Source organism: Neolamprologus multifasciatus, chromosome 7 (assembly GCF_963576455.1).
Source record: "Neolamprologus multifasciatus chromosome 7, fNeoMul1.2, whole genome shotgun sequence".
Classification (NCBI taxonomy): domain Eukaryota; kingdom Metazoa; phylum Chordata; class Actinopteri; order Cichliformes; family Cichlidae; genus Neolamprologus; species Neolamprologus multifasciatus.
This window is the reverse complement of record NC_140445.1, coordinates 48864834-48879489: the sequence shown is the minus strand read 5'-3', so window position 1 is coordinate 48879489 and position 14656 is coordinate 48864834. Positions and strand designations below refer to the sequence as shown.

The 14656-nt window shown below is 39.4% G+C and overlaps 1 protein-coding gene across 5 annotated transcripts in view; it reads left to right on the top strand.

Moving 5' to 3' along the window:
• Positions 1-768: 768 nt before the first annotated feature.
• kcnq1.2 (potassium voltage-gated channel, KQT-like subfamily, member 1.2) overlaps positions 769-14656 on the top strand; it is a 167350-nt gene continuing 153462 nt past the window's right edge. For 3 of the 5 annotated variants that reach the window (XR_014874810.1, XR_014874811.1, XR_014874809.1), the window contains exons 1-2: positions 773-1096; positions 3440-4109. Coding sequence is in view for 2 of the 5 variants with exons in the window: in XM_085164476.1 (XP_085020602.1) it covers positions 3613-4109 (497 nt within the window). In the remaining 3 variants the exon portion in view is untranslated. Of the gene's footprint in view, positions 1097-3439; positions 4110-14656 lie in introns of all 5 variants that reach the window. The other 2 variants (XM_085164476.1, XM_085164475.1) reach the window with 2 other exon arrangements.

Genomic DNA, 14656 nt, shown 5'->3' with positions numbered 1-14656 from the left:
AATCTGTTTTATGAATTTGGAATTTGAAAATGGTTTCTGAAATTCCTTTTTTATTCATTTTTTTGTGAAATCGTTTTTAAGTATTTATTAACTGATTAATAATTCATTTTAAAGTATTGATTTATAATTTATCTTTGCTTCGTTTTAAATTAAAATAATGGAGAATACAATACTATAGTAATATCTAAATAAATAAAATAATTAAAAATCAAATTTGTATTTAATTTAATGAGGTATTAATAAATGTTTATTCTAACTCAAATGACGATTAAAGGGCAACTAATTTCGTCATATTCGTCACTTTGTGGTCATGCTGTCACATTCAAAATATGTAGTAAAGTTTATGACTTCATGAACCTGTTCTGGTGCCTCTGAGTAAAAACTAATTATCTTGGTTGTTCTCTTCATTACCATAACTAGATTTGCTTCTTCTTCTTTTTTAATTGGAAAAAATGTGACGGTGGTTAATTGTAACAATATGCTAATAAAATACATTAGCCTTTCACAACATTAAAATATGCTTTGAATATTACCCCCAGCACACCTGAACAAGCAGTTCATTTATGAAATAACCTGGTATGTTCGTAAAATCAAAATGTGACAGAAAACTGAGCGTTTGTTATTTCGGCATCAGAATATATTTGAGGGCGTGACTTTCGATATAGAAAGCACGTGATCAATTGTTTGCCATCGCTATTATTTTACTCGTGACTGAAGAAATATCGATTGGATTAACACAACAACAACAAGAACAAAGTTATAACTGTCACTTGGTTGTTAGAGAACTTATTACAAAAACGATAAATCTGGTATATGTCCTATATTTTAATTATATTTTAAGATTTCCTCTCGCCCGTAAAGGCATCGCGTGTCCCGGCAGAAGCGACGATGCTCTTCAAAGGGACAAGTCCTGCAGACTGCAGCCGCTTAAAGAACTGTGGCGTCCCGGTGTTTGCGGCGTTCCTTATGTGTTTGAGCGCTGGAGCAACATTTCTACCTGAAGGAAACGAGTACCTGGAACTTGCTGTGACACAAAGCAGAAAAAGAGGAACTTGGTGCCCCGAAAACAACTTGAGTCGTGGTGTGTAAGTTAAAGGTAAGGTCTAACGCAATATTCTCACGTTGTTGTTTAGGACAGCAGTGTTTGTGTAGTGTTAAGTGATGGAGACAGCACTTTCATTTAAACAGAATTTACCCGCTTATGCTGCTTTCAGGAGTAATGTTTAACAGATGGACGGGGGGTTGGAGGTTTTTAGGTAGTGTGAGGCGTTTTATGTTTAAAAGCCCACACGATATAATTTGATTTGTTATATGCCCCCACCTGCCCACCCACATGGGTCGGTTCAGTTTAATGGAAAGTCACATAATACTCTGTAACCGTAGAGTCCCACAGCAGCCTATGCATGTCTGGCAGTTCATTGTGTGCCTCACGACTGTGTGGTTTCCATTTTTTAAAGGTAGAAACTCTATCTAAAGGGAGACATGTGGCTCCTGTCATCACTTCCACCGTAGCCGAGGACAGATATGGACGGGGCTCGTTGCCTCCAATTAGATCTTTCTTTTTTCCGATCCTTTTAGGTAACATCCGGTCATCTATCACACCGCCTTGTTGAGTATCTTTCCAGAGAAGACACTATATCGCCTACCCGCTGTTTATGCATTCATTAATTGTACATATGATAGCAAGCAGAGGCTTTGATTTGGTCAGATGGAAAGTTGTCGGCTTGCCAGAATTAGGTTGTTTGCCCCCATGCACACATAGGTGGTTGTTGTTTGTGACATGGACAACACAGCTTACTAACTGTCCTGTAGATCCTTCTTGTGTAGAGTTAAAAGATCTGTAATCAGTGACTTCCATAATGCTTACATCAACATGTGCTGGCCTAAAGTGATGAAGAGTAGTGCTGTAAATACTGCAAATTCTGGTATCGGTGTGATACCAAGTAAATACAGGGACAGTATTGCCAATACCAGTATCTATACTTTAAAAAAGGCAGCTTATTTAGGGGAGAGCATGATTTATGAGATGGATCATCCTCAAATTCTGAACACATTTTAATGACCTTTAAATGAGTAAATTACTTTCCAAAATTATTAGTTAGTACAAGAAAACACCCTTTTGAGCTTTTCAGGTATTTTGAAACTGAGTTTTTTGGAGACCTGGAATATAAAAATGCCTGCCTCTAAAGCACTTTGGTATTAATCCTATTACAATAGTATCAATCTGATAACAATACAGATCTGTATCAATACTGTCAATATTTGGAACATCCACCAACCTCTAATGAAGAGTCATTACGAAGAATTATTTAGCATAAATTTGTTTTATGTTAGAAGGGCTCTTTTTTTTTAAGATAAGATATTCTTTATTAGTCCCAGAGGTGAGAAATTCACATTGCTACAGCAGGAGATTGGACAAGGCAAAAATAAATAGATGCAGCATAACCTAATTATAATAATACTGTGCAAAAAAAAAAAGTACAATATATAAAGTAGAGACATTCACGTGGTTGCAGCCACCCAGCGCTTTAATCGGTCTAATTTGTGGGCGGTTGCACGTTGATTAAGCATTTGCGGTGTGACACACTTTGTGTAACCAGCGCTGAAGGTGACATTGTGACAGCAGAAGCTTAAATGCCGTCACTGGCTGCTAAACACACTGCATTTTTTTTCTCTGAATTTAAACTGAACTGTAACAGAGTGCACACCGCGCATCTGCATTGCCTTCCAGATGGAAGAGGAGAGAGGTTGTGACACCCATCAGCGATACTCTTAACAGGATGCTGTTTTTTTTTTTTTACAGTAGAAAATCTCCATCAGAAAGAGCTGGTGGAAATGGACTAGTGTGTTGACCTGTCACTCCCACATTAACTAGTGTGCGCTCGGGTCTTGGGAATATTATGTGCCTGTTACACTTTCATAATGCTCACAGCTTACAAGTCACAGCACAGCGGTCCAAGCAGCAGGGAGAGCTAAAAGGAATATTGCTGGGAATTCTTTACTTTTATTTTCTTTCTGTCTCAAACAAAAGAAAAAAAACTAGCAATAGCAATGACGCTATACCTTCTGAAGGTGCATCTTAGAGCAAAAACTAGGGCAATTAGAGTTACACAATGAAAAGCTTTAATCAGCATCAGTGCCCTAAGCACAAAACATCCCTGATCCGCATATGGTCACAGTTCAAAAGCAACAGGCTAAAGGGAACCACATTTAGTATTTGTCAGATTCTAATCTGTTAATATTTTTAGAGTCAGCATGTTTTGGTTTTTGCTGTCAATGTCAATCGTTTAATCATTTTTGTGATATAATACAAAAAAGGGCTTTTTATAAGAGTATCTCTCCTTTCCAGCATCCAATTATCATTTTGTCTTTCGACACTAAAATAACAAGTGTTATAATAAGGCTTTCTCTCAGACTAATGTAACATCTTCTGCTGCAGGTATGGACACAGATGCAGCCCAGCAAAGAGAACTCTTCTCAGCAGCAGGTAGCTAGCCATGCCTGGCTAGTTTTTTAATTTGGCTGCCCTGTTCCCTTCGCTAGAACAATTTCCCAAGGCTTTTCATTCCCCTTTGGCCCTCTTCTTTGAACTGGACCATCCCGCGGGGCAACATGGGGGAAAGACGAACACGCTCCTTTCACGCGACGTGCCGGGTGCAGCGTGACTGTGGCAGCAGGCTGGGGAGCTCCTTCATAAGTTGCAGCCCAAACGGATGCACCAGCACCAGCATCAGCCTGGACCAGGAGATGGACGTTGGCCTCGCGCCTCCCACCTGCGCGCCTCCCACCAGCAGCACTGCCCTCAGGTCCCCTGCACCTGACAGGAGCCGCTACTCTCCTGTTTCACTGGAACCGGAGCCCGCGGCGGTGAATAATGGATCAGGCATTCCCTGCTGTCCACCTGCAGACACAAAAGACCCGGCCCTGCAGATTTTACAGAGCCAGCCCTCTCTCACCACCATCCCGCCACCTCTCCCTCGTTCAAGCTGGCTGCGTCATCATCAAAAGGAATTCCACAGCCCTTACATCAAGACTAGCATGCAGGGGGATATTTACAACTTCCTAGAGAGGCCTGCTGGATTGAAGTGCTTCCTCTACCACTTCCTTGTGTGAGTACCTGTCAGTTTCTGTGCACACTGATTTAAGTCCACACTTCACAGGCGAAGTGAGTCGATTGCAGAAGACGATGAGCTTGTGTTAGGTACAGTTGGTAATCTGAGAGAGTTGGGAGTGCTCAAAATCTCAATCCACGTGAATAAGGTTAAAAATAAAGTCTACTTAAGTAAGAATAGGCTCCCATGAAAATTACCTGGGTGACGATGTACAAACTTTCACAGAAGTGTTAGAAGATTCACGAAACAGACTCTGGTGTCATTTCATTAGCTCCAGACACTCTCTTGTTAATTACATCTAGCGCTTCTTCTTCCAGTTATAGGCTCTGGTTCCCGGTAGCAGGAGGAGCAGTGTCTTTAGGCCTGCTGTGTGTCGGTGGTTGTTTTAAGAAAGCCCAGCAGAATCAGGTCAATGTGATCTGGCTAATCGCATGTCTGGTTCTGAGTTGCCAGGTCTTTTCTGCTCTTTGTTTTGTCAACAGATGAAATGAACTCATCCATAAAAGCGGAGTTTTTTATGCTGTGCTGCATAAGCATGTTTTGTCTGACCCATGTCAGGTACTCTAGAAAATAAAATGAATTCCTTTGAATAGTAATTGAAATATTATTTTAAAGCTTCATTTTCTTCCACTTATTCAGCTGTCACAAGAAAATAAAAATCAGCAGTTAGCTTACTTAAAACAGAAGTGGTAAGATTAGAAACTGTGGAACTCAAATTTATTCAGGAGCCCGGCACCACATCACACACCGAGTCCATAGATTGAATAGAATAGAATTCAACTTTATTCTCTTTGCACATGTCACAAATACAAGGCAACAATTTAGACCACATTGAAGGAAAATAGAAATAAGTTTTAACTTCCTCCACTCAACAAAATAGAAGTGATGCTATCTGGGAAAGTAATCTCAGTGATAAAGTCTCTGTATTTCAAAGATGTTTTCTCCTTTACCTTAATTCTGATGAGTGGTTTTAAATTGTCTGCGGAGATGACAGCATTTGGGCTTGATGTCGATTTCAAATAAGATTAAAATATAATATAATATATAGCTTACTACTGTTCACCTGCCTCTGTAAAGCTGTGCTTGAAGAGAAGTAGAATTAGTCTGTCTCATTAGTTTTGTCGGTCACAGATAAGTGGAAACAGTGCAAAGACTCTGTTTGCATTGCTGATCGTCCTTAATTGAGGCTCTAAAGTTCAAACAGTGACAGTGAACCCGAGACTGCTCTTCATTCAATATTAAACCCTTCTAACCGATCCTCACTGACGCTCCTTTAAGTAACTCTTACGTGTCGAAGACTATAGCCGGCGGCCATTCAATCCCTCGTCCCTTTTCTCAGATTTGGCAGGGGAAAGCAACGATACAAAGGACCTCATCCAGCACTCATGACAGCACTAATAGGTCAGCTTGAAAAGCCCTGCTCTACATCAAGATGACATACACACAAACAGCACACGCACAATGCAGCTAGTTAGTTAATTCATCACTGCCTTTATTGTGCAACGGTCAGGGACATTTCCAGCGAATCGGCACATGTGCAGATGCTGAAATTTGGGTGGACTTCAGAATAAAATGCTGGTAAATCCATATCTAAAAACAAACAATCAAACAAAAAAAGCAATCTCATAATATCTAGAATATATTAGTTATTTTTGTGACCGTTTATAGATGTGATATTGCAGTATACCAGTGATGGTCTTGAAATCACGTGTTCAGAAGGGCCGTTTTTCCATTATTATGTAAGAAGAGACAAGTGAAGCAAGGATAGCGTTACCTGAGCTGAAGTGTTGGTAATGTAATTTAAGTTGACGACAGGTGTTTGTGTTACTATACGTGTAATGAAAGCACCTAATAAGTGTTGGCACCTCCAAATGCTTTGCTTATGACCAGGTGATTGTCCACCTTGTCTCACGTTTTAAATCCGTACTGTGAATTTCCTCTTTCTCACTGGAACAACACAGAATTCTGTGTTCCAGGTCTTTTAATTTACACATTAAGCAGTGTTAGTTTGTCTCCTGAGCCGGTGCTGTATCCCCTTCTGTTTAGCAGAACAACTTGTCCCTGTACTGTACTTTCTGTCTTTCACGTGCACAGGGAAAGTATGGTGAAGGGACTACGCAAGCATTACTTTGAGGGACTTATTTTTTCGCTTATTCATTTATGAAAAATACTTTAAGATTTTGGATCAACAGGTATAGTTTTTTTTATTTGAAGGACTTCAATTTTACAAGCAATCCTTAAATGAAAGTTTTAAAAAGAAGCGAAGGTGAGCTTTACAGGGATATTTGGTCTGTTACAGTAGCACAAAGCATTTGTCTGAACACAGATCAAAAAATGAGCTCTACCTGGATTTTAACTTGTGGGCTTCACATTACCACAGCTAAAGAGAAATTTAAAATGGGCCCTAATAGATGAGATTTTATTTCTTTAATTTATTGCCAAAATTAAATAATAATAACTCCAGGTGCCCTGTGTAAACTTGGGTCATACAAACGTTACATTACAGAAATCTATGAATTATTCACATTCACATAATCATTAGATAATTAGATGAAATATATAAACAGTTATATTTAATGTGGCCTCAGCACACTGACAGGAACACAAGCCGGCACATGCCACACTAATGATGCCGAGTTAGTCAAAGTGGGCAGAAATCCTTTGGACCCCGGACAGCATACGTGGACATGTGTCCGAAAAGAGTCTTATGCAATACACACTCACCAGTGTACAGAGAACCTGGGGCAATGATCCACTCCATGTTTGGGCCACTCCCTCTGAGTCTTTTACATAACCAGAGGGAATAAACATGTTGTATATCCTCATGATTTCTAAATGCCCTTCTCGGACTCCAAACTGGATACCTCTTGGTCCTTTTATCAATCGAGTTTATCCATCAGTTTCTTTCAAACATACCTGGACAAAAAAAAAGTTGAACTTGAAACGGTGGAAGTAAATAACATCAACTTATTATCAAAGCCAGGTTTTATTTTTAACTACCTATGTGTGTGTTAAAAATGTTGGCGTATGATTAAAAATAGCTTTACGAAACCCAACCAGTTTGCGGTGGAGGAAGAATTGCAGCTGTTTATCCTCTTGAAAAAAGCACCGGGCCAGATGTTGTCTTAAATACTGGCTTTTGTTGTGTGTTTTTATATCTGGACAGATTATTGAAATGGCTATAGTGAATCCTCAGCTTCCAGACATTCCCCTCTATCTACGCAGGCAGAGCGGAGAACTCTTGTATCTGCTTACGAGAGATTACTGTTAGACTGGAGTGAACTGTATGTCTAATGTCCATTTTACTGTAAAACACCAGTGTATTCAGGGAATTCTTTAGGGGCATGTTTCACTCATCAAGTGATGCGATTTTTAATAGTTTAGTGATATTTTTGGAATATATAAATAACATATCCATAGGCTTGTTTTTAACAGTCAGTATTGTTTACTAACTACAATAACTACTTACATGGAAAATAATTATATAATTTAAAATTATTATTATTTTTTACATTATCCTCCTTGTAAACATTATTTATACTGTGTCCAAGCTGGGTCAACTTTACTGTTATTCCTGAGCCCAAGTGGTACAGGAAGCCAAAAGAAGGATAAAGTGCCTTGGGGGCTTGTTTCTAAACAAACAGGACTACGATGAGATGAAACTAAACACGGAGGCAGGATGGTGGTATGTCGAAAGCCCACTTTGTGCTCCAAGGTGGGAATTTTTAGTCAATTTATCTGATCACCCATTGATCACCTTAAAGAAGTCCAGACGCTTTTCTTTGCAAGCTCCTTTGACTACGATGACCTGGATAACTGAGAACCTTCACAGACATCCTGATCCGGCTAATTCAGCGGGAATGACACACGGTTCTAGAAACCTAGATGTTTGTCTTTGTCTGTGGCTTGTTTAGCAGTTACATTGTTACAGTGTTTTGTAGTAAATATATTGTTGGGTGTGTACATTTGCAATTGAAATGGGTGTAGAAGCTAAGGATTTGACTTTGGGTGCTTCTGATGCTAAATGTACATTATATAAGGTTCAGTTACGTTTTTCCTTCATTTATCTACAGTTAATATCTAAAGTGCCACATGTAAGACATATCAGTGCATGAAGGCATGTAGACATGGTGGAGATGAGCTGCTAAAGTTTAAACCTAGTAACAGAATGGGGAAGAAAGGCAATCAAAGTAACTCTGAATATGGTGGCTCTTAGAATAGAATAGAATAGAATAGAATAGCCCTTTCTTTTTATTGTACATGTACAACCAAATTGTGGGTGGTCCATACCAATGTGCGGGAATAAAATATAAATAGAAAGATAGCAGGAATAAACAACAAATGCAAGAAATATATACAGGCAGATGAATTATGTACAAACAGGAGGGATATATACAAAAAAAGCAAATGGCACACAATAGAAAAGGCACCCATTAGGGGACAGGTTGGATTAGTCTGCCTTGTTGATGTCATAGGTCAGAGGTCAGAGGAGAAGCTCCAGGTCAGTTTCTGTTAAGGCATTTGGATGTCAGGAAGTATACCTAATAAAATATCTGGGGAGTTTATTCAGAGCTTTTATCTCATGACTTAAGGCACTTTTTGCAGTGAATATAGCTGAGTTTTGTTTGCACGGGGCAACAAGCATTGCGTCCGTGGATTTGGGTATTTTCGGTCATTGGTTTGGCAGTCTCTCGAGCTCAGTTAAGCTGGATGGCATCTGTCGGCTGTCAGCCAATTTCAGGAGCCATTTTCTAGAAATGTTTGTGAATTGAAGTGTGCCTGTTGGTAGGTGTCACAGTGTAACAAGTCCCTCTCCCACTTACCTGGTTTTCCTGTTCACTGCCTGCACTTCTGACTAACCTGAGCTAAATGTCAGTCTGTGTCTGAATAATAAATGTATTTTTTCCCTTTTTAATAAACAAAAAAAAATTGGCTTTGTTGCCATAAAATAGCGAGTTTAGATAAGAGAAAAAATACATAAAAATCTGTTTAGCATAAGCAGCATAAATGTGAAAAAGAAGTGAGGAAGTCTCAATGTTGAACTGTATACTGGTGCATGATACTGGTTATGAATGACATGGCCATGTGAACTATTTCTCTAACTATTTCTGTATGATTGATCTTGTGCTCCAGCCTACGAGGAGATTTTTCTTCTCTATTTCCAAGTATTTGATGGACAAGATGATAACTAAGCCAGGATAGAATATCCGTGTTTATGGCCGGTGGCTGATGTGGTGTAATCCACCTTAAGCTCTTTCATGGATGGGATGGGGAGGGCACGTGGGTTAATAAAGAGGGTTTTGGAGGGCTCTCTGACCGTGCTCTCTAGCAGAATGGTAAGGGCAATTTATGTTTGTTTAGCTCTAAGTTGTTTTGTTTTTTCACTAAAGTCACAGATGTGATGTTGGTCTGAGACTCAGTGGTTACAGGCAAATGCAAACCTTAGATGCTAAAAAAGCATTAAAAAGCACCTACAGTGAAGGTAAAAAGCAAGCAGAGTCTCTATCAATTCTAAGAGTTTATTTAATGTGACGTAGTAAAAATAATCTGGACATCAGGACATCTTGAAACAATCTAAATACAACCTCGGATAAAATACAAAACAACCAAGCCAAAATGCTGTGTTGTATTTCTGTCAGTGTCTTTTTCCGTCTTTGTTATCATTTGTAGTTTCACTCTTCTTGTTTCTGAGTTTAGTGTTTGTCTTTTGGTTATTTCCTGTTTTACTGTGAAAGCCAGCTTTCTGTTGTGTTTCCTTTTCCTTTTTAGTTTTTCCTCCTGTGTGATCGGCATCCTGTATTCTTCTGCCTTTTTAGGTTAAATAGTCCACTGTGTAGTCCTGTGTTCCTCTTTTAGGCTGTCCCCTTCATTTTCACTTCAATATTGACTCTTGAGCCCATGTTATAGGTGGACACCTGATTGGTTCATGGATTTAGGAAATATGGACATTTAAAGTGAAACTTTAGTCTGGAAATTGGGTTACATTTTCATAAGTTTGCCAATCATTCATAATAATCATAACAGCATAATTAGTGTTTAAATTTGGAAACTTATTTGGGAGTTTAAAACAACAGCAAACAAAATTAGAGTATAACCTAAACTACCTGTTTAAATATCAGCTTTTACAAATTGATCTCTTGTTTGAACTTTTACGCAGGGTGTCATTGTAAAAAAGAGGGCGTTTCTCTTTTAATTCTAAGGTTTCTGGTCCTCATCAGTTCTTAAAATGAGGTAAATGCAACCTTGGATTAACAAGAAGATGACATATTACACCATGCCATTTTTTATTTTACAAAAACTAAGCAAAATGCAGAAGCCGTGTGTGTGGAAAACTAAATATGACAGGATTAAGTGGGTAAGTTGGTTGTCAGGGTAAGAGTTTACCAGGTGCTGCTAATCAAATGCACTTGATTAACTGATCATCAGAAAGTATGACCACTTTTAAAAACAACAAGAGCAACATCTCACTCTGCGTGTCTCAGTTATCATGTTAAATGTTAAAGTTCATGACAGTGCAAGGAGAAAAAATTGAACTTGGAGCTTGTTTGGAAGGGTTGCCAGGAGAAAGCCTTTTTTCTCTCTGAGAAAACATGGCAGCACGGCTTAGGTTTGCAAAGATGGATGTGAATAAACCACAAAACTTCTGGAACACACAAGACCAAAGTTGAGATGTCTGGTCTTTAATGCACAGCACCACGTTTGGAGAAAACCAAACACAGCCTGTCAGCACAAACACCAACTGTCAACACGGTGATGAAGGGGCTTATGATTTGAGCTTGTTTTGCAGCAACACCTTATAGTAATGGAGTCAAGCATGAACTCCTCTGTATAACAAAGTATTCTGGAGTCAAATATGAGGCCATCTGCTGAAATTAGGTCATACAAAAGGACAGTGATCCCAAGAACAGCAACAAAATACAACAGATTGGCAGAAAAAGAAAAGAGTGCCAAGGTGGCCCAGTCGGTCCAGACCTCCACATGACTGAAATGCTGTGGTAGGATCTTAAGAGATTAGAGAGATTGATGAAGTCACACAGAAAAATGACCACTTGATGAGGTGTAGTTAGTTTTCCACACACTGCTTGCATTCTTTGGCTTTATTTTCATTAAATAAACAATTACACAGCATGATATATCATGTTGTTGTTCATCTGATGTTATATAATTTAAAAGTTACTATTTATTTCGTTATGCCCTGATATGTAGATACTGAAAACCTAGGGCTAAACTTTAAGTTACCACCAAGTCCCCATCGTGCTCTGTAATACAAGCCTCAGATCTCTGGCTTCCTATTGGTGCATGGAGCAGCCTAAAGAAAAACATGGCTGACTCTAGTTAGTCCTCTCAGGGTGAGTCAATGTCTAAAAGGCTTAGTTATAATCACTTCAGGTATTGTTTGTTGTTTGTTGAAAAGTGCTTTTGGATTGCCATTATCAGCTTTGCATATAAACATCTAATCTTTGTCCTGATTATGAAATTGCTTTTTTTTTTTTTTTTGTGCTACTCGTGGCCCTGTAGAGTTATGAAAGAACATGCTAGTTAGAATAAAAATGTTACCTGAGTCGCTTTGATTAGCATATTAATGTCTGTGTGAAGCCTGGCTGTTTTGAACTTATGTTTGGTGATGTGTTTGATGGCGGAGATAAGCTGCTTTGATGAGTAGCAAAGAGAGCCCTTTTAGGTTTCAAAGAGTTGTTGGCCACACAAAACTCCTGCTTAGTTTTTTGATTGTGAGGGCAGTAGTGAGTGTGTGGCTGCAGATAAAGGGGGTTGGGAGGTAGTTCTGGTTTGGTGTAATTATTCAACGTAACAAAACACCTGTTATTGAAAAGGCTCCCAGCTGATGACCCAAGGGTGGCACAAAACAAATCTAGGCAGGTAGTGCTCATTACTGCATTTATCTCCTGCACTATAGAGAGCTTTTTATGTACTCATGTCTTAGATTTTTTTTTTTTTTAGTTGCAGTTTTGTAGGGCTCAAGACTGTAATAGATAGACACTTAAACTGGCCATTGCTACCTAGCAGGGAAGAGACACAAACCAAATGCAGCTCAACTTAAGCAAATACAAGGCTAATATTTGGCTTGTTGATTAAGCTGGCTTTTCCTTTTGCATGGACACTCAGAAGAAATGCAAATGTTTAGACGTAGGTTAGATTTTGGTCGGCACAGAACTGGGGATAGTTTTATACTCAGTTGGCTTCACATCAGCCAGTAATTTTAACCATTTGTGCTTCACGAACACCAGTATTTGCATGATAATCATCATTATGTAGTACTGAACAAGCTTTCTGCCACCTGTCAACTTAAACTGGACGTGCTGAACTGTGGTGATGAACCTGATGGTTGAACAAAGGAAACTGAATAACCTGCAGTGATTTACAAGCAAATTACCCACTCAAAGGGTTTTTAGACATAAGTTAGTAGGCCGTACTTTTTGTCTGTTTACAGTGTAAAAAGTGTGTTTCTGTGCTCACATTATTTCATAGACGTGAAGATGTTCTGTTCTCATTCGTTATCAGTGTTTAGGTGATGCTTCCTGAGCTTATACTGCCGTAGGTTTGCTGCTGATTGAGCAGAGGGTTTGGCGTGGCTTTATGCTGTACTTATTTTAGAGAAGCTGGATGGATCTGCTGTCAATAATGCTAAATCGCTAAAGCCCCAGCTGTTTTGTTTTAATCAGATCCCAGGGTTTTTGGCCCGCCTAAATAAGGTTGGCTGGGTATGAGTGACGATTCCTGTCCTGCAAACACCTCTGTGGGTGGGTTACTGCAGAAAACAATGAAATGTGACATGAGGAAAATCACTATATCTGGCTGTAGTCATGGTCAAAGCACATTAACTTAAGACACTGGACACACTGCAGACTACTTAGTATATCATCAAACATTTGTGCTCACACAATCTGATATTGTCCTAATATTTTTGTTTATTTTCTTAGACTTGCATGTGTAGTAAATATATCATAAGAAATAAAATTTGTTAGGCTCTGTGTTTTTTGTGATCAATTACAAAAATCTTGATCATTTAAAAACACATTTTGATTTATTTTAAGCAGTGGAATGCACGGTGGCACTGTGGTTAGCACTGTTGCCGCACAGCAAGAAGGTCTTGAGTTCAATTCCACCATCAGGCCGGGGTCTTTCTGTGTGGAGTTTGCATGTTCTCCCCGTGTTTGCGTGGGTTCCCTCCGGGTACTCCGGCTTCCTCCCACTGTCCAAAGACATGCAGCTTGTGGGGATAGGTTAATTGGATAATTCAAATTGCCACTAGGTGTGAATGTGCGAGTGAATGTGAGTGCGAATGGTTGTCTGTCCCTGTGTGTTGGCCCTGCGACAGACTGGCGACCTGTCCAGGGTGTACCCCGCCTCTCACCCTATGACAGCTGGGATAGGCTCCAGCAACCCTGAAAAGGATAAGCAGAAGCGAATGGATAGATGGATGGATGGACAGTGGAATGCTGGAAAATATAACAATTTTACTTATATGACTTTTGGACAGTCTCGGTCGTTGTGTCCTTGGGCAAGACACTTCACCCGTTGCCTACTGGTGGTGGTCAGAGGGCCTGGTGGCACCAGTGGCAGCCTCGCCTCTGTCAGTGCGCCCCAGGGTGGCTGTGGCTACAATGTAGCTTGCCATCACCAGTGTGTGAATGGGTGGATGACTGGATGTGTAAAGCGCTTTGGGGTCCTTAGGGACTAGTAAAGCACTATACAAATACAGGCCATTTACCATTTACCATGTTATCCCTACAAAGCAAAACAAATATAATCTAATGCGCTAAAGGAAAACACGGATTACATGGCCTTGTCAATGACCTACATGACTATTACATCAACATCCTGACAGTATCATATTTATGCTCATCCTAATAATATGATCCGATCTCAACAAACAGGAAACGGACATTTGGCTTTACCTGCCCTCTTCTTAACCTGTATCTCTGTCTGATCTTTGCTTTCCCAAAAGTCTGGCATTGCTACTGTTTGGATCCCTGGAAACGGCATGACACGAACAGTTGTTTCCTGTGACCACTTACTGCACAGCATAGATCAGATAGCTACTAAAATATAGTATAGTAAACAGGGGTTTACCTTATTTGCCTTGTATGCGTGGTCTTTAAGTATCTTATTTGGTAATAACTTAAATCAATCTACCGGCCTATCTGATGTCACAGTTTAATTTAGTGTAAAATGCACCCACTGAATTTAAATAGTTAACGTGAAGTAAGATAATAATTTAATCCCATATTTAGGAAATAATTTTATAATAATAATAGAAATATTAGATAAATAAAACCAGCAAAGAAAAATGCAGTTTTAAATGGCAGTAAAATGTTAGTTAAAGAGAAAACTTTCTTGTATGTGCCCTGGTGACTTCACAGGAAGTTGAGCCTGCTTATATTTTGTATACAGCCTCTGAGTTGGTCTTTTGTTGCCTAGGTGATAGATCGATAGATAGATCTTTGGTTGTCAGGTCTTGAGGTGGAGGCAACTCCTACTACGGCACTTCCCTAAAGCCTCAATGAGACTTCTGTATTTCTGCT